Here is a 20657-nt window from a genome sequence, read left to right on the forward strand (position 1 = left end):
TAATCCAAAGCTATATTAACACATCATCAGAAACTCTTTCAAATGTGAAGTCTTAGCCAACTATATATGCATACGTTTCCAGCCTTCTATACAGTAAACCTTGAGTAAAGTAGCTGTCAAAGTTTTGAGTTGAGTTGTTGAGTGCTCCAGGCTAGTGTTTTTCAGTGATCATGTGGGAAAGCTAAGTTAATGTTTTAACTAAGGGATGTCATGCACTTGCTAATTTAGGACCATACTTGCAATTATGTAACCATGGAAAAGTTGAAGTTTGAGCTCACCAAACGTTACCGGATTTCTAGTCAGTATATCAGTGATCAGTGATAAGGAAGTCCAAGTTTAGATCCACTAGAAGAGTTACTAGACTAATTATTAGAGAACTACATCTGAATTGTTAGGAAAGTTTAAAGCTATGGTATATCTGATCATTAGGCTAGTGATCAATGCTACATACATACTGTACTGAAATTACTTACTGGCAACAGAAGCATTACTAATAGCTAGCTATATAGCTAATCAAGGACAAGTCAAAAACGTTATAGTAGTATCTGTCTATTCTAGTATTAGAGTTAAGGGTAGTGTGACTGCTCTATTAGAATTCCTGACTGCTCTATTAGAGTATCTCGATTTTTTGCAGTGTTTAAAAATCCCTGTCCTTGGTCACGTACACTTAAGCGCTTGTAATATTAATAATAGTCCTCATAAACTGGGGTTCCAGTTTACCATGCGGGCGGGTGACCAGAAACTAAGGTTTGACTTGGTGTGGCCTTATATCCAGTAAGAAAGTACAGTATATTTGCCCAAACCATTTGTGAGTTATGGTAATTTCATGGAAGCCGTATATACATGAACTGTACAGAGCACCCTTAAAGGTCATGATCAGTACTTGCAAAAGTACCATTACACAATAATTGTTTTAGAGGCGCTTACTGATGCCTTGAGAAGAAAACTGCATTGTAATCGTAATAATTATTGTAATTGTAATATTTACGCAGCTTATGCTGATTTTCAACGGAGCCCTGAAAATAACATACAGATATGTACACCAAGTACACAAAACAACAGCTATAGAAATACAAATACTTAAAAAGATGACAAAGTGGCAGCCTCCACAACATTTGAAGATAAACTATTCCAAAAATTGTTCCACGATGAAAGAAACTTCCTTTACCAAAGTTAGTGGCAATCCTGGGAACAAAAAGACGATCTGCATTAATTATGTCCACAATAACCTGTGACATCTTTAGAAAAATGAAAATATTTAGCAAATGGGAAGGCGAATAATTACTAACAGATCTGTAAACTTAACTTGAATGGCTGTGTGGTAACATCGATGTCCAGTCAAAGTAAAAGATAATCTGGAAGCACAAGATGGTGGCAACTTCTTAGTAAATTTAGAATGTACTCTTTCAATCATATTTTAAGGTATAGTTAGCATTTTTACAGTGGAACCTGCTATTCAGGATACTTGAAAATGAGGACACTTGTGTAATCTGGACACTTTTGATATCAGTCCCAACACAGAGCTCGAATTGAGAGTATATTATACGATTTACTCTTGATTTCTTTTATGTAATAGGATAGTCAATTAAAGTATATTCAACAGTAGTGGAGCAGCAGTAATTTTCAAGATAGTTCGGTTGATGCTATCTACTATACCCTTCAACACTGCATGACTTTTGAATATATACAGCAGCTAGCTAATCTATGCTTTGAGCTTGTAAGATGAATACACTATACATACTTTAGTTAGTTGCCACTCAACTGAATCAACTTGTATCAGATATATAGAGTCAAACTGATAATCAGGACACTTAGTCTCAATACCGGTTCACTGTATACTTTAACTAGAGAGAACTCACAACTGCATGTGAAGTGTATTATACCAATGTACATCATAAACTCTTCACTGTACGAAACCTGGCATTCGTGACACTTGTAAAAAATGTTGCATGTAAGCTCTTATCTTTACATCTACTTGTTTTGGCCCAGGCTTGTGACAACCAAGAGAGACAACCTGTATGTTTGCAATGGTTGTGGGTTACTGATCAATATTGAACACTACATGAAAATCTCAGATATTTCAGTTGTAATTTCACAATTTTGCATAACTGTAAACTGACCATTGATTTCCATATGTACATACATAAACTCCAACAAGAGAAACAAGTAAAATGTAAATATCAAGTGTAAATCTCTAAAATTTCAGTGTCACAATTCCCTAGGAGTTATCTTTAGTTTTATTCCATCTTTTGCTCTGAGCCCCAACCCCTTTAGAAGGACTTCCCCTTCTACTGCTTGTGTCAGTTTAAACCTGTAGAAGTACACATGTACTTAAAATTAATCCTGACCATGGGTGTATGTAGGAAGGGGTTTCAACTATAGCTTATATTTTACAATTACCTGACTGCTTTATTAGAGTATCTCAATCTTTCAACTGAAATTATTAGTTAGAACAATACTACAAGTGTAGCTATCACATTACTTTACTATAAGATAAAGGTCCTGTTATATGGCCTCTCGTTGTGATGCCAGCTCTATTGGCCTGTTGTGTAAATACGATGTCGAGGACCTTTTCAGAATTTTTGTCTTGCCCTTGCAACTATTATCCACGCTTATTCCTTCCACCATGTCATAGATGACAGTTTATCACTGCAGCGGCCAATAAAATACAATTCACTGGACTTATTTATTAACAGGTTTTTGGGCACAATTCCTTCAATTTGGACCACCATCCCATTGATTTTGAGAGAAAGAGGTATTACTGAGGGATGATTGTCATTTACTCCATGCAGCGACATGTTACTATATAACTGTTAACTAATGAATTTGTACGCAGCTATCCTATAATATGTGTGCACTGTATTTGACACCATAAAAAAGATAGATGAAACCTGAAGCTTCAATTTCTCAATGTTTCAAGTGTTCCTGAACCCCTGAGGGTACACCCATGCTGGTACAAGTCAGAATAATGAACACAGATGTATGTATCGTAGGTTCACTACAAAAATAGTTTGCACATTTGTCAGCAGCTTTTCTAACCTTCTCAGTATTTTAGCAATGCTCATTCATGGCAAAGTTCTGTCTTATACAATTCCTATTGCAGAATACAACAGAATAAACAGCCAGTACATTGGAGGTGTGTACTAACCTTGGACCAGTTGAGAATGGGACATAAGCAAATGGATCTCTTCCCTTAGAGTTTTCCACTGTAAACCTCAAAGGATTAAACTCCTATAATACAAGGTTTATGAATAACTGTACAGTAATTAGTTAGCTACTCAACCTATCCATATAGGATGAAGTTTAACTTTTTGTGTTATTGAGAATTCTAGGAAAATAGGAACGGGACAGGATCACAGGAATGAAAAATGGGAATGACTATTGGAAAAGGCCTGATAATGGTCGTCATGTCATTACACAGTTTTATTTTACAACACAATGCTTCTTTGCAGCATTGTTGGAGCCATCCACTCAATTGATTGAAACACTCTACAGTAATAGAGCAGTCACTTTCATTACAATACTCTAATAGAGCGATCAACAATGTTTTGTAAGTAACTATCCTACCAGGGATCTGCATTCTAAGTAAGACTGTGAATCTGATAGACTAGACCTGGCTGGCAAAGATTAGGTATATAGATAAGGTAAGTTGTCATCACTGAAAGCTGGCTACTTCCTTTAAACCTCAAAAATATTAAATATTTAAGAATTCACAAAGTATTCTATAAACATTAATATTATAGGCTTCAGGCTCTGTAAAGAAGTCATATGTCAGGATATGTAGCAATATGCTTGTCAGACTGGAGTGGTTCCATGAATGTTCATTGTTTTAAATTAGCTTCTTCACTGAAGCCACTCCAGATCAATGAGCATACAACAAATACCATCAGAGACCAGCAATGAAAGCCTGTGAATTTGATAGAGTATAGCTAGGTATACAGTGTGAATGCTGAAAACTCCCTTGTATATATTCCAAAGATTCAACCATGAAGTTTACATTCTAGTACGTTAAATAACATACAGTACCTGCATATAGATGTAGAAAGTTGCTGACTTGACTGCTTTACTAGAGCAGGTTACTGCTCTGTTAGAGTGTTTCAAATTTTTAGCAGAAGAATCCAGCATTATCCAACCTGTGTATTAACATGATGACTTTTATCGAGCATTTTCCATTGGCTGTTCTAGTTCCTGAATTTCATTCCTTCTACAAACCCAGAGGTTTACTTATACTCTGTACACTGTACAAATTTACAAACTATTTCCCTATATCTAACTGACTTTCCTGCATAACAACATTTCTATTTATTAGTGACTGCAGCATGTATGTATCTGGTTTCAAATAATTAATTTAGATTCTTCTGTACCAAAATAATGGACATGTGTGCAATATAACTCAGTATAATGCAGTCCCACCCATCATCCGTTTATACACACACCTCCACATCATCTCCCCAAACTGAAACATTGTGGTGAAGAGCATAAATTCCAAATACCACCTTGGTACCTGTCAAGAATACACACATATGTACATAGGGCTTTATATGACACTACTGCAGTTTGAAAGCTCTAATACAATAATTATACATACGTATGTATCACTAGATAGTATATTCATATGCAATTCATTGTTGTGTACAGACACACCTTTGGGCATCACGCATCCATCAAAGTCTACATCTTGTGATAACTCTCTACCAATGAAAGGTACTGGTGGGAACAGCCTCAGTGACTCTTTGATACACAAACCAACATACTCAAGATGGCTCATGTCATCCCTGTAAGTGTAGAACAACGTCACTATACATACCATTTAAAGTTGCTAATTTTACGACAAGACACAAAATGTATTCAGCCAAGATACGCTGTATACAAACTCATTCTGTAAAAGAAACACTTACATATGATCAGTGACACTAGATGGTTTCAGAGTAGTGCTCTGCGATATATCGGTGATACCGTTTATCGTGATAAATTATCATAACCGATTATCATCGTATCATACCGTGACAGCGTTTGATAACTGATATATCGAAATACCGGTATATCACTGAATACCGGTATAGGATTGCTTTTAACCTAGCCTTTGAGATTTAATTACCCAATTTGTTGATGGTTTAGCAGACACACCCTAAACAAAAACTTGAGGTTGTCATATTACAACACATGCTTACTGTACTGAACTATATATGTATTTTGGTTTTTGGGATGATACTGCTTCATACTAGGCCCAAGAAATGATGTAATAGTTACAATGACAAGCTAACCCCCCGTGATATTTTCCTGTTACTAATACCGTGTATCCAAATTTCAATACCGCCGAGCTCTATTTTAGAGTACAACTTGTCATCATACAACATGATGTATATACACCAGTGTCCAATTAACCAGTTATTAACCAGTGTTGTCTAGGTCAGCCAATAACTGGTGAAGAAACCTTTAAACTGGTTATTGCCCACCCACTTGGTAAACCATAAATTACCCCTACTGACAAGTGTTAAGTCATAACATAACCTCAAAGAATGTGTAAGTATGTGATTGTAATAACTGTTATTGCAGGATAGGATGTTGATGGTCACTTTGGTACCACTCTAAACCATCCAGCAGGCTTGTTGAGTCATATTATGTCTGCCAATATACAAACAAACCAATTAACCAGTTATTGCCAATTATTGGTAGGCAATTAACCAGTGACAAAAATTTTGTAGGTGTACAACACTAATGATAGTACTGTATATTAGGAATCATAAGAGTTTGGACCAAAATAAACCAGCCTCACAATACCTTCATGGTGTCTTGGCAGTATTGTTTAGGTTGACGTAACCAATCCTCAAAATGCCTTCAGAATGCTTCCAATAGGTTGCCACAAAATTTGAAACAAAATTTCTATTGACTACCTGAACTAATGTTCAGATAAGCGTAATTCAATAATGGCTAAGGCTATGGGCTTGATTTTTTTGTTGTTCAATGTCTCTTCAGCTCAACAGGTGCCTTATGGTTTTGTACATTCATTGCATGTTTCATGAACTTACCTGTGTCCTCATTTGTGCCCCAATTATCTTTGCTTACAGTGCAAGGTGTTGATTTGTGGTAGTGCCCCTGGATGCATGGCTTTCCTATGTCTGTAACAAGAATTGTCCGAGTTTTCCACTGTGATTGGATTGATTGTAGAAGTACTTCTTATGGTGTTCTTAATTTGTAACGCTGTGTAACAAGTTAAATAGCTGAAAACGAAGTGTAATGGCCACTTCACTATTTCAGTAATATTGATAGTTGGGACATGCACTCAGACAAAAACAATAAGCATGGTGATTATTATAACAGTAAAGACTTTATTACTACTAATGCAGAGACAATTATAACTTTTTAAAAAACCCCAGTGAAAATGTCAGGCAGACTAAAGCTTTACCTGACATTGATACACTGCTGCTTTACACAATTAGGCATTCAGGGAATACACCAATAGATTTACTTAACCTTAGTATGTATAATGGTACAATCATTATTGTGTTCACTATATACTTATGCACTAAAATAACTATACAACCTTGGACTACTTCCTTGTATTTTGATCTGACATTGTGGTCGGCCAGGCATGATATTTGCCTGACAAATGGCCTATGTCAGGCAGTAATAATTGGCTCTGTACTACTGGCATCTTCAGTTCTACATTTGCATGTCATCACAGATATTATGCCAATACATTGTTTGATCTTCATTTTCCTTCTCATCAAACAGAGCATCCACCTCCTCCCTACACTTGGCCTGGTGTTCAGGGTGGATCAGGGGTGGATCTAGGATTTATAAAGGGGGGGGGGGGGGGGGATAACTCAAGGTACTAATCTCTTGGGTAGAGGTGTGCAAAGCATGCTGGAACTAGGGGGTCTGGGGGCATACCCCCCCAGGAAAATTTTGAACAATAGATGCTAAAATACTGCAATTTGGAGACATGCCCACATAAAATTCATAATATTTTCTGCCTGTAGATTATATATACTGCCTTTAGATTATAGGTATGGCTCTCTGAAGCATTTTGCTAATGGAAAAGTTTGGGTAGGTACAGACAACCAAGTACATGATGCACCCTCTCACAATTGCACAACACTGAATAGGTGCATGTTAGAATAATAATGTTGAAAGTGGAAAATTTTGAAATTTGAACCAAACAAGATTGAATCTGAGAGCATTTTCAATGGAAATTGTGTACCTGAATTAAGTATTGCCATACATATTAACTACACAAGTGGATGAATGAAGCCCTTTAAACAGACCAATGTACTTCATTGTATGTATAGGTGCAGGCAGATTTGGAAAAATTTCATAACAGAACCAACTACATGTTTCCAGTGAATGCTCTATTAGAGTGGTTAGCTGACTGCTCTATTAGAGTATCTCGATCTTGTACACCTCCAATGCTGATCCAGGTCCTTGTTGCATAAAAGTTAGGATAAATCCACTAATAATACCTTGGAAAGATGTTTATAAGGTGGTTTTATGAGTATTTGTATTATTAGTGATCATATAATTATGCTAAGACAAAATTTCATTATAATTCTCAGCATATTGATCAAGTAAAGCCTAAATATGAAGGGGGGGGGGGGGGGGGGGAGGGGGGGGGCTTCAGCCCCCAAAGCCCCCCCTACCTGGATCCGTCCCTGTGGATGGCAAGGTTGTATAGTGTCCAGGACAGACCACTAGCTATAGTGTCATGTCCCTCAAATACAAATGTGTCCACATCAGCTTTAATCTCTTCATTGGATAACCCAACTCCTTGTTCATCCTAATAGGTGTTAACAATTACAATGTAACAACCTCAGAAGTAACAAATTAAAACTTGGCTAATATGGCATTGTGTGAAGCATTTCTCTACCAATAGCAGTTACATAACATAATTTGGTTTTCTTGAAGGCATGTAGAAAGAAACATAACAAGCACAAACATTATATTATTCAAATTATGCCACACCCTTGAGTGGTAACACAGTGTAGTACTATTTGAATTTACATTTTGGCAAAACAATTGTAGCTACTCTTGTGGCACATACGTACGTGCATACGTATTGTAGATCTGTGTGCGCATATAGACCAAAGAAAGTAAGTTGCTACAGTATAATTGTATTGGCAAATTGCTTTTTGATAGAATACTGTTGTCTGTGTAATACCTACCTTTGCTTGTAGCAGTATGTCAATGAAGTCAAGGTACTTCTTTTTCCTCTTGTTGGCAGGTGCTCCATCCATTATACCATCATCATTACTAGTTTTCTAATAGGAAAAACATAACAATATTCACTAGTCTATGTAGCTTTGTATTATCAACAAAATTACAAATAGAAGTTGCAAACTGTCACACAAAATACAGTACAGTTATACAAAACAGTTATGTAAGGAATGTTACATAAACAACCCCGCATGATTGATCATGTGTGTGAAATTGTACCAGTTGGTTCTACGACTAGAAATAGATTACATGGACACTTGTGTACTAATAATCTAATCACCAAAAATTGTTCTTTTACTAGTAGAACAGTGTATTTTCAAAATGCAGTCATGCTTAGCTAATTAGCAGTTTAGTGCCTGAAGCCAACAGCCTCCAGAACAGCTGGGTAGGGACGACATAAAACTGGAACTCAGTACAGGGGCGTAGCCAGGATTTTTTGAAGGGGGGTTCAAACAGCAGTATTGAGTTACCATGCAGGCACAGCCCCCAGCCACTGAGAGACTTGCAATATTTTAATGAATCAAAACTCAGTAGATTAATATTTTATGCAATTAATTATAATGCATATAAGTGCCTCTGGGATGAAGCTAGTACTGTAGATAAAGCTACCTAGTGGAAACAGACAGCATAACACATAGAGACACATATAGACATCTGTAAGTGATGGTTATCCCACTGGTATAGGAACCATAAATCCACTGATACAAATTAAATGAATGACTTACAATCAAAACATTATAACTACAATTTAATATGCATAGCATGGATTCATTTTGCATGCCCAAGTGATAAATTAATGGCATTCTATATCTTTAAACACTGCGCACCAAAGCTAGCAGAATAAGTTCATGCTCAGTTTTGTATTTAATGTTAGAATATCTGAAACACTTCACTAATGAAGTTCCTTAACATATGGATAATTACATGCATGCATATGTGACTGCTCTACCCCCTTGCTGGCGTGAAGTAAGGTTGAATGCAGAGAAGATCTCAGATCCTGGCCGTTGTGGCTCCTTTAGTGCATGTCTATACTGCAATGTTGCACCTCCTCACAGGGGATAGCATTAACGTGACTGCTCTATTAGAGAATATCGATTTTTTAAACCAGTTTTCAAGAGGGCTCATGTTACCTCTGTGAATCCTTCCTGAGAGATAAATCATGTGCAAGCTTTATCAATTGTTGTACTGCGCTTACTTACTAATTTTGTCCTGCCACACTAAATGGTGTGTTAGGGTCCTGCTGTAAACTGAGACGGAAGTCTAAATTTTACAGGGAGGTTCCTGAACCCCTCCCTATGCCCCTGCAGTAATTAGCTTAACAGAGAACTACTGAAGATCACAATCAAAAAAGGCCTTTTATACCTCGACTAGTATAATGTGTGTGAGTGCACAATTACTTCAACCTACACATAACAGGGACATATGCAGGAATTTTGAAAAGGGGTTTCCACTCAGTACAGCTAAGTGATGTAGTTTATATTGCCTGACTGCTTTATTAGTGTATACACCAAAATTATTATTCAGAACAATGCTACATATAGCTTTTATGTGAGTAACTATTGTTTAACTAAGATAAAAGTTTCAAAATTTGCCCTTTTACATGATCGATTCCAGATTCTGGAAACCGGAAGCTTCAATTTCTTAATGTTTTAAGTACTGTATAAAATCCAAAGGGTTTCATGAAGCCCCTGGAAACCCCCCCTACATTAGCTGCCATGTTATGTACGGGCCTTATCATCTACAGTTTTTTTTTGATACCCTATGCTTTGATAAAGCATATGCAGTGTTAGTATTAAGGTGACTGTCATAGTGCAGTGACAATGCACACAAAGCCATTGTAACTTCTTTTACAACCATACCTGGGAAATGGTTGTATGTCAGTTAACAAAGGCACTCCTACTACAAAACACAGCCCCACCCACTTTCCCTCCAGCTCCTTCCTCCTCTTAGTAATGATGTCCATGGCAAAATCATGTACCAGTTTAGCAGCTTTCTTGTAACGTCGACTGGACGATGTGAGGTTGTAGATGATGTCAAAATAGTAGGGAAAACACCTGTAGTGGAGATCACATGGTTGCTATATACATTGTGTTACGAAACGTATGTCCTATAATCCAACTTTACATCAATGGACTGGTATACTGACCCACTAACAGTGTTAGTTTAAAAAGCAATATATTACTTGCTACTGCCATTGCAATGTTATGTGCTTTATTTCAAAAGTAATTAGTGATATCTACAACCAAGCTGTGCAAAAGGGTGTGACCTTCCAAAAAATGGGCTATAAAGTATGGAAAAGCAACATCAAAGATGGTGGCCAAGAAATGGCTGCAATTATATTATGTCAACTTTGCAGCCATTTCTTGGCTGCTTCCTTTGACATCACTTCTGTTTCATACTAGCTATTTTGGAAGGCCACACCCTTTTACACAGCTTGGCTGTTTTGGATTAGACATTTTTTTGTATTTGTATGACTTTTGTCTATCTTTTTTAAATTTTTACAGGTGAACAGAAGAAAGCGACATTTGTAAACATCATATTAATGTTGCATGTATTGAAGGATCTCAAAACGAGCTTATTACATGCATGTAGCTATGGATGGCTTTCACATTGATTTCCATTACATTCATTACAGAAGGCTTGTACACCTGTAGCTTGATAGTTTACTGACACATGCAAGAAAATTTAGAGTGGTTTAGCTGGTAGACATGACTATAAATTACACTATCGCCAACTGATCTATTCTTGAGGGCATCTCGATCATGTGATTCTTATGTATATAGCCTATTGACTAGTTTTTAATCATTTTGTAGTACTCTAATATATAGAACACACATTTTTTCTGAGCACTTCTAATACAATGTTCACAGAATGTTCTAGAATTTCCATTGATAGATCTATGAAATTATAAAACTTTTATATACCTTTCTAATGTTATAAACTAGAATATTTTCATTTATAAGGTAGAAATTTAATGAACAGCTGACAGCAGTGGCAGAGTGGTACACGTAAAGGGTTTGGACATAGTTGTGGAGGTCCCTGGTTCAAACCCTGAACATTTTTTTCCAACGTTTCCATGCAATTTTTTAAACTTCTTGGTGACTGCTCTATTACAGTCTCGATCATGTTTGTTTCACGTGTTTGATATTTGCTCTTTATATCCCTTTATACTTTTAAATCATAAAAGGTCCGTGCTATGATGGTTAGCCTATGATTCTTAAGTTGCTTCTGTCAGTAGTTTACCTGTATGCAATTCTTGAAAATTGCTCGTAACTTTGCACCAATCTGTACACAAATTGGATTATAAATACGTTATGATATATTATGCTCTTATACCCTCCAAATTTGAAAAGAATTTAATAAGGCTGCACCAGTATGCCAATTTTTGAAGGTGGTGTAAAAGAAAACTAATGGAAGATGAAGAATAATACAAAGAAAATAAGACAAACTTTGAAAGCGTGTATCACGGCTGGACTGATTTAGCTCAAATTTGGTATGGATGACTCCCTACCCAAGGGATGTTTTATGGGTTATTTCTAATTGATACCGAGGAATGAATGCATGAAAATTATATTTTCTTGGTTTCTATAAAATACACGCTTGTCCAGCTTTCCTTGCCAACACAACACGTTATTGTGTGGCCTTATATTATATTATTACATTAAATATAATTGTGACGGAAAACCCGATTTGTTCGCATTTTACTTTTATGACTTTTTGTTGTCTATAGGGAAAAACCAATGGGATGTTAAAGTTTCAGCGTCATCTGGTAAGTGCTTTTGGAGTTATAGCAATAGAAAACAAGAAGAGCAAAACAGTTGATTTGTACAGTGTTATATGGCAAAAACTACAAGTGCTTGGTAATTGATCATAAGTCTTGAGTGCAACGAGCTACAGAGTTGGGACTTGTGTCATTCTATTCACAATGAACTGGAGCATTCATCAAGGTACACCCATGCCATTAAGCAAGAAGGCTGTTTAAAAGAGACCTCAATTCATGTCTTCCTTCCTGGTATGCTGGAGTGATTAAAATGTGCATGAATCTTTTCCATGGCACGCATTTTTTTACCCAATGTATTTCAATTATGCAAACAAATCAGATTTGGGTCACTTATAATATAGGAGAATTCATTGCTAGGTAATTTCTTCTTGTATCATTGTTCTTCACTATATACAGAGATGAAATCAGTGAAGAAAGATTGATCGTGTATAATCAATTCAATGTGACGTAAAAATAGATCTGAGCGATGGTTGCAATCTATTGATTATCGTGATAGTGAGTAACAATCATGATAATGATAGTATGCAATAGTACTATCACGATATATCAAAATGTGTCTCACAAACATGAACAACAGCAGCAAATTAAACATGATAGTGTTGCAGTTGAGGAAACTGTGAAAGTCCAGTTGAGCTGTAATACATACCAGAGAGTGTAAGAAAAGCAGATAGGTGGTGTGTTATCCCAGTGCCTACAGCTGTGCAAACAAAATTTGCACCCATTATTCATCTATTTACTAGCTATCAGTGAGTGGGTGTATTAATTTCTGATACCCAAAATTTGCCCTGTTTTGGGCAGCTTTTTTCGAGCGGGTAATAATATCACAGGTGGCAGTAATAGGGTGGGAGGCTGGGTGGGCTTAATATAGGGGTATAAAATGAAGTAAGAAGACAAATGGAATCTAGAGGCCAAGTTTGGGCCCTTCATGGCCCTCAAATCACTCCAAATTGACTGAGAACACTATTGGCGAGCTCTCTGTGAAGTCCCAGTTCACTACACACCATTATCACAAAGCCATGGCCATTTAATGGCCCACTCGTGGCTTTGACAGGGTTGGAAGAAAGCTGCTACAGAAACCAGACTTGCCAGTGCTGAAGGAAGTACAGTGTGGAATATGATAGTGTGTTAGACCAGCAATCCATTTCTGGTAAAAACGTAAGTTGGATTTTGTGTGTGTGGAAGCCTTGTTATATGAAATCCGGTCACATTTGATTATTTAAAATCATTTATATAGAAATAATGACTGCATTATTGGAGTATCTCAGTCAAACGAACTGGAAGACATCTCTCAAAATTTTAGATTAAGATTAGATTTCGCAGTAAATGTGTAATGTAGGGAAAAGGTTGTCCTAAACTGTAGCTTTGGTTCCTCTATTAGAGTAGTTACTTGACTGCTCTATTAGAGTATAGGGTGCGACGGAAACTATAGAAACCCATCTAAGTCTGCCACAGGGAACCCCCCCCCCCCCTTGTAAAATTTAGACTTTTGAGTTTACAGCAGGACCCTAACACACCATTTAGTGCGGCAGGACAAAATGAGTGAGTAATAGTTTAGGGCACATGATGGCACAGCACAATTGATAAAGCTTGCATTTATCTCTCAGGGAAAGATTTACAGAGGTAAACACGAGCCCTCTTGAAAGCATGTTAAAATTATAATGTTTTGATTGTAATTTGTATCAGTGGTTTCAAGGTTCCTATACCAGTGGGATACCTATCACTTACAGATACCTATACATATGTGTCTCTATGTGTTATGCTGTTTGTTTAGGTAGCTTTATCTAGTACTAGCTTCATCCCAGGGGCACTTATATGCATTATATTTATGTACTTTCCCACATAAAATATAGAGTTTTGATTCATTAGAATATTGAAAGTCTCTCAGAGGCTGACGGCTGCACTCCCAGACCCCTGCTTCTGGTAAATCAATACTGATGTTGGAATCCCCCTTCAAAAAATCCTGGCTACGCCCCTGTAATAATCATCAACAATATTTGATTGACAACATCGAGAAAAATTCAGCTATATAGATGGCCAGGTTGTGGGACACTAGTACTAAACCCACTCCACTATATGATACCATTGTCATCAATAATAGTATTTAGATAAATCTAACTTATTTAATCATTATATGTGACTGGATTTTGGAAAAACGATCCAAATTGCACATTAGAAGTTTCGAGATAAACGGTTTTAAAGAATTGAAGCCAGCATAACTCTCCAAGGATAGCAAGCACGCGTATGAAATTTACACAAAAGATGCATCAATCTGTTACCTTTCACGCCACTTCCAGTACTTGTAGTTGCTTGTAGAGTTTCCCGCCAAATAAGATAGAAAATCTGAGCAGTTGGACGAGCGAAGTAGTATCACGAGTGCTCACAAAGGGGTGGAGGGTGGGGGGTGATGGGGAGGGCAAGAGATAGACCTCAAAATGGAGGCAGACCACGATTGGAGTCCAGACACGAGATTACAGGGCTGTGCTGGCTCCTTAGTGGCTGATATGTAGCAAAATCAACAGAGAACACGTCTGGCCAGCATTATAAGGCTGCCCACCAGTAAACCACTGCTCCTTGCCAAGCCAGGTCCTTCACAAGGTCTGAAACCGTCATTTGAGCACTCCACACCACCCAGAAAAGATGTCTGTTAAAACCAGCCTTGTGTAGTTTGAGTAGTACTGAGGGTCAAAACTAGTAGTACGATAGTGTAGCTATCCACTGGTGGTGTTAGTTTGATTTTGCCTGATGTGCGATTTGGATCGGTTTTGTAAAATCTGGTCACATCAAGACACACGGTAGTGTGTCGTGCGGCCCAAGAAGCCGGCGCGTAACACCCGTGAGTATATTGACAGGAAGAAAGAAAACGCAATTTTCGCACCTCCGTAGCTCCGTGCTTCCTTGATGAAACAAGACGATTTTTGCTGTGGATATGCCCCCCAACTGCAGCACTCCACATTCCAAATTTGAGCGAAATCGCTTCGCGCGTTTCCGAGATATGCGACTTCACAAATTGGCTCAGTTTCTTCGTTTTTTTTTTCTTATTTTTCTTGTCGCACACTTACAAAAACTGCTATAAAACTCGCACGCCATATCCGATTGCCTTGAAATTTGGCACACAGAAGGGGGATATAAAGGCGCATCTCGGTACCAACTTTGGCTGGAATACGATAAACAGGCAAAGAGTTATGAACGATTATTCACGAAAATTAACACCAATATGTTGTCACGCCTACAGGGTAAACCGCGTATGAGAAGAAGCTGAAAATCGGTGGGTGAATAGGTTAACTATTGAACCTCAAACCTTTTGTGGTTTGAAAGAAATCGAGCTAAAAACCAGGAAGATACAACGAAAAAACCAACAGTGTGTAACAATTACGCAATCGAGATTAGCTAATAAAAAACGACTGCTTGCCACGCCTACCAGGTAAACCGCTTGGGGTAATGCTTTGAAAATCGCTGTACAGATGGAGTTATCATCTTAGAAAGGCTCTTCAATGGTGTAGAAGAATCAGACTTAAAACCACGGAGTTATAACACGAAATCCAACTTAGTGTAGCAAGTGCGAGATCGAGATACTCTAATAGAGCAGTCATCCTAATAGAGCAGTCATCCTAATAGAGCAGTCACCCGAAGAGAATTCAAGAGATCAGCTAGAAACAAGTAACCTGTATAGAGATCAGCTACAAACAAGCCACCCTGTAGAGAGATCAGCCACAAACAATTCACCCTGTAGAGAGATCAGCTAGAAGAAGTTACCTTGTAGGGAATTCATGCAACTATAGAAAGAGATAATTCAGCTAGAAGAAATCACCTTGTAGAGTTCAGCTACAAAGAAACCACAATGTAGAGAGTTCAGATACAAAGAAACCACCATGTAGAGAATTCGTTTACAAACAAGTCACCCTATAGAAAGATCAGCTAGAAGAAGTTACCTCGTAGAGAGTTCAGTTACAAAGAAACCACCATGTAGAGAATTCATTTACAAACTAGTGACCCTGTAGAGACATCAGCTAGAAGAAGTTACCTTGTAAAGAGTTCAGCTACATAGAAACCATTCTGTAAAGAGCTCAGCTGCAAACAAATCACCTGTACAGAATTCAGCTACAAACAAATCACCCTGTAGAGAGATCAGCTAGAAGAAGTTACCTTGTTGATAGTTCAGCTACAAAGAAACCATCATGTAGAGAGTTCAGCTACAAACAAATCTCCCTGTAGAGAGATCAGCTAGAAGAAGTTACCTTGTAGAGAGTTCAGCTTCAAACAAATCACCCTGTAGAAAGATCAGCTACAAACAAATCTCCATGTAGAGAGATTAGCTAGAAGTTACCTTGTAGAGAGTTCAGCTACAAAGAAACCATCATGTAGAGAGTTCAGCTACAAACAAATCTCCCTGTAGAGAGATCAGCTAGAAGAAGTTACCTTGTAGAGAGTTCAGTTTCAAACAAATCACCCTGTAGAAAGATCAGCTAGAAGAGGTCACCTTGTAGAGAGTTCAGTTACAAAAAAAACCACCATGTAGAGAGCTCAGCTACAAACTAGTGACCTTGTAGAGACTTCAGCTAGAAGAAGTTACCTTGTAGATAGTTCAGCTACAAAGAAACCATTCTTTAAAGAGCTCAGCTGCAAACAAATCACCTGTAAAGAATTCAGCTACAAATAAATCACCCTGTAGAAAGATGAGCTAGAAAAAGTTACCTTGTAGAGAGTTCAGTTACAAAGAAACCACCATGTAGAGAATTCAGCTACAAACTAGTGACCCTGTAAAGACATCAGCTAGAAGAAGTTACCTTGAGAGAGTTCAGCTACAAAGAAACCATTATTTAAAGAGCTCAGCTGCAAACAAATCACCTATATAGAATTCAGCTACAAACAAATCACTATGTAGAGAGATCAGCTAGAAGAAGTTAACTTGTAGAGAGTTCAGCTACAAACAAATCACCCTGTATAGAGATCAGCTAGAAGAAATCACCTTGTAGAGAGTTCAGCTACAAAGAAACCACCATGTAGAGAGTTCAGCTGCAAAGAAATCACCCTGTATAAAATTCTGCCACGAACAAATTGCCCTGTAGAAAGATCAGTTAGAAGAAGTTACCTTGTAGAGAGTTCAGCTACAAAGAAACCATTCTGTAAAGAGCTCAGCTGCAAACAAATCACCTGTACAGAATTCAGCTACAAACAAATCACCCTGTATAGAGATCAGCTAGAAGAAATCACCTTGTAGAGAGTTCAGCTACAAAGAAACCACCATGTAGAGAGTTCAGCTGCAAAGAAATCACCCTGTATAAAATTCTGCCACGAACAAATTGCCCTGTAGAAAGATCAGTTAGAAGAAGTTACCTTGTAGAGAGTTCAGCTACAAAGAAACCATTCTGTAAAGAGCTCAGCTGCAAACAAATCACCTGTACAGAATTCAGCTACAAACAAATCACCCTGTATAGAGATCAGCTAGAAGAAATCACCTTGTAGAGAGTTCAGCTACAAAGAAACCACCATGTAGAGAGTTCAGCTGCAAAGAAATCACCCTGTATAAAATTCTGCCACGAACAAATTGCCCTGTAGAAAGATCAGTTAGAAGAAGTTACCTTGTAGAGAGTTCAGCTACAAAGAAACCATTCTGTAAAGAGCTCAGCTGCAAACAAATCACCTGTACAGAATTCAGCTACAAACAAATCACCCTGTATAGAGATCAGCTAGAAGAAATCACCTTGTAGAGAGTTCAGCTACAAAGAAACCACCATGTAGAGAGTTCAGCTGCAAAGAAATCACCCTGTATAAAATTCTGCCACGAACAAATTGCCCTGTAGAAAGATCAGTTAGAAGAAGTTACCTTGTAGAGAGTTCAGCTACAAAGAAACCATTCTGTAAAGAGCTCAGCTGCAAACAAATCACCTGTACAGAATTCAGCTACAAACAAATCACCCTGTAGAGAGATCAACTAGAAGAAATTACTTTGTAGAGAGTTCAGCTACAAAGAAACCACCATGTAGAAAGTTCAGCTGCAAACAAATCACCCTGTAGAAAATACAGCCACAAACAAATTGCCCTGTGGAAAGATCAGTTAGATGAAGTTACCTTTTAGAGAGTTCAGCTACAAAGAAACCACCCTGTAGAGAGATCAGCTAGAAGAAGTTAACTTGTAGAGAGTTCAGCTACAAAGAAACCATCATTTAGAAAGTTCAGCTTCAAACAAATCACCTGTAGAGAGTTCAGCTACAAACAAATCTCCCTGTAGAGAGATCAGCTAGAAGAAGTTACCTTGTAGAGAGTGAAGCTACAAACAAATCACCCTATTGAAAAATCAGCTAGAAGAAGTCACCTTGTAGAAAGTTCAGTTACAAAGAAACCACCATGTAGAGAGTTCAGCTACAAACTAGCCACCTTGTAGAGACATCAGCTAGAAAAGTTACCTTGTAGAGAGTTCAGCTACAAAGAAACTATTCTGTAAAGAGCTCAGCTGCAAACAAATCACCTGTACAGAATTCAGCTACAAACAAATCACCCTGTAGAGAGATCAGCTAGAAGAAATTACTTTGTAGAGAGTTCAGCTACAAGGAAACCACCATGTAGAGAGTTCAGCTGCAAAGAAATCACCCTGTATAAAATTCTGCCACAAACAAATTGCCCTGTAGAAAGATCAGTTAGAAGAAGTTACCTTTTAGAGAGTTCAGCTACAAAGAAACCATTCTGTAAAGAGCTCAGCTGCAAACAAATCACCTGTACAGAATTCAGCTACAAACAAATCACCCTGTAGAGAGATCAGCTAGAAGAAATGACCTTGTAGATAGTTCAGCTACAAACAAATCACCCTGTAGAAAGATCAGTTAGAAGAAGTTACTTTGTAGAGAGTTCAGCTACAAAGAAACCATTCTGTAAAGAGCTCAGCTGCAAACAAATCACCTGTACAGAATTCAGCTACAAACAAATCACCCTGTAGAGAGATCAGCTAGAAGAAATTACATTGTAGATAGTTCAGCTACAAACAAATCACCCTGTAGAAAGATCAGTTAGAAGAAGTTACTTTGTAGAGAGTTCAGCTACAAAGAAACCATTTTGTAAAGAGCTCAGCTGCAAACAAATCACCTGTACAGAATTCAGCTACGAACAAATCACCCTGTAGAGAGATCAGCTAGAAGAAGTTACCTTGTAGATAGTTCAGCTACAAACAAATCTCCCTGTAGAGAGATCAGCTAGAAGAAATTGCCTTGTAGAGAGTTCAGCTACAAAGAAACCATCATGTGGAGAGTTCAGCTGCAAAGAAATCACCACTGCCCAAATTTCAAGGCAATAGCTCTTTCCAATCTGAAGCTATCAATTGTCAAAGTTGGCAAATTGGATGTGTGTGGAAGACCCCTTTTTACAAATCCGGTCACATATGTATTATATATATAATTTGTACATTTACTGATAAAATATTTAAAGTATATCTACTTCATCTTTACTTCTTCCTGTAGTAAAGAAAAAAAACATAGGTTAAAAAAGTCCCAAAGCTGGCCATAGGCCGGCTTTGGGTTATACAAATACAAAAAGAAATGAAATCTAATCCAAAACAGCCAAGCTGTAAAAAAAGTGTGCGGCCCTCAGAAAGGCTATGGTGAAAAAAGATGCGAAATCCAAGGTGGCGGCCAAGAAATGGCTGTGATGGTAGGTTAATGGTAAAAATTTTAATAACGACAATTCAGGTGAATTTTTGTGCCGCTTCACAAAATTTACCCGAATTGTCATTATTAAAATTTTACCATTAACCTACCATCACAGCCATTTCTTGGCCGCCACCTTGGATTTCACATCTTTTTTCACCATAGCCTTTCTGAGGGCCGCACACTTTTTTTACAGCTTGGCTGTTTTGGATTAGATATTCATTAACAGATTGTTTTGTCAGCTCTGATAATTTTGTGATTTGTCAGTGTCTGTAACAGTTTAGCTATATCATTAGAACTGTGAACTGACCATTGATTGCAGCCGCTATACACAAGAGAAACAAGTAAAACATGTGTAAAACTCAAGTTTAAAAGTTTCAGCATCACAATTCCCTAGGAGTTATCTTCAGTTTTATTCCATCTTTTGCTCTGAGGATGACCTCTAACTCCTTTAGAGGTACTTCACCTTCTACTGCTTGTGCCAACTCAAACCTGCAGTATTGTATACACAAAACTAATCCTGATTAAGCCCATGTAAACATCACATCTGCGTTTCACTAAATTATGAGTCACATTTAGTTATAAAATTAGTATAGTAGTTCAACCACTGTCAATAGCTAGATAGCTAACCTTCTCAGTATTTTAGCAATAGCAACTTTCTGCTCATTCATGGCAAAATTCTGTCCTATACAATTCCTATTGTAGAACACATCAGAATAAACAGCCAGTATATAGTGGAGGTGTTTACTAACCTTGGACCAGCTGAGAATGGGACATAAGCAAATGGATCTCTTCCCTTAGAATTCTCCACTGTAAACCTCAGAGGATTAAACTCCTGCAATACAAGTCAGGACTGATTCTTGAATTAGTTAAAGATATCCACTCAATCCATCCATACATTAAGTAGATGTTGCAGGATTTTAGATTAAATAATTATGATATTCCACAAAACACTGTTCCTTTGACTTATTATGTACATTACATCTGTAAAAAAGGCATAGCCTTCAAACTAGTATTGTTAAAATTGG

General features: G+C 37.5%; 1 protein-coding gene across 7 annotated transcripts in view; it reads right to left on the reverse strand.

The window, feature by feature from the left end:
- Nucleotides 1-2022: 2022 nt before the first annotated feature.
- Nucleotides 2023-20657, reverse strand: part of LOC136257080 (ultra-long-chain fatty acid omega-hydroxylase-like) — a 57082-nt gene continuing 38447 nt past the window's right edge. For 2 of the 7 annotated variants that reach the window (XM_066050198.1, XM_066050197.1), the window contains 3 exons: nt 20382-20464; nt 20260-20325; nt 19873-20121 (listed from right to left, as the gene is read on the reverse strand). In XM_066050198.1, the coding sequence (XP_065906270.1) occupies nt 20013-20121; nt 20260-20325; nt 20382-20464 (258 nt within the window). In that variant the 3' untranslated portion in view covers nt 19873-20012. Of the gene's footprint in view, nt 2312-3039; nt 3095-3148; nt 3232-4040; nt 4134-4436; nt 4505-4644; nt 4776-8170; nt 8259-10137; nt 10269-19872; nt 20122-20259; nt 20326-20381; nt 20465-20657 lie in introns of those variants that run through there. The other 5 variants (XM_066050199.1, XR_010701799.1, XR_010701798.1 and 2 more) reach the window with 5 other exon arrangements.

The sequence above is a fragment of the Dysidea avara genome, chromosome 5, assembly GCF_963678975.1.
Source record: "Dysidea avara chromosome 5, odDysAvar1.4, whole genome shotgun sequence".
Classification (NCBI taxonomy): domain Eukaryota; kingdom Metazoa; phylum Porifera; class Demospongiae; order Dictyoceratida; family Dysideidae; genus Dysidea; species Dysidea avara.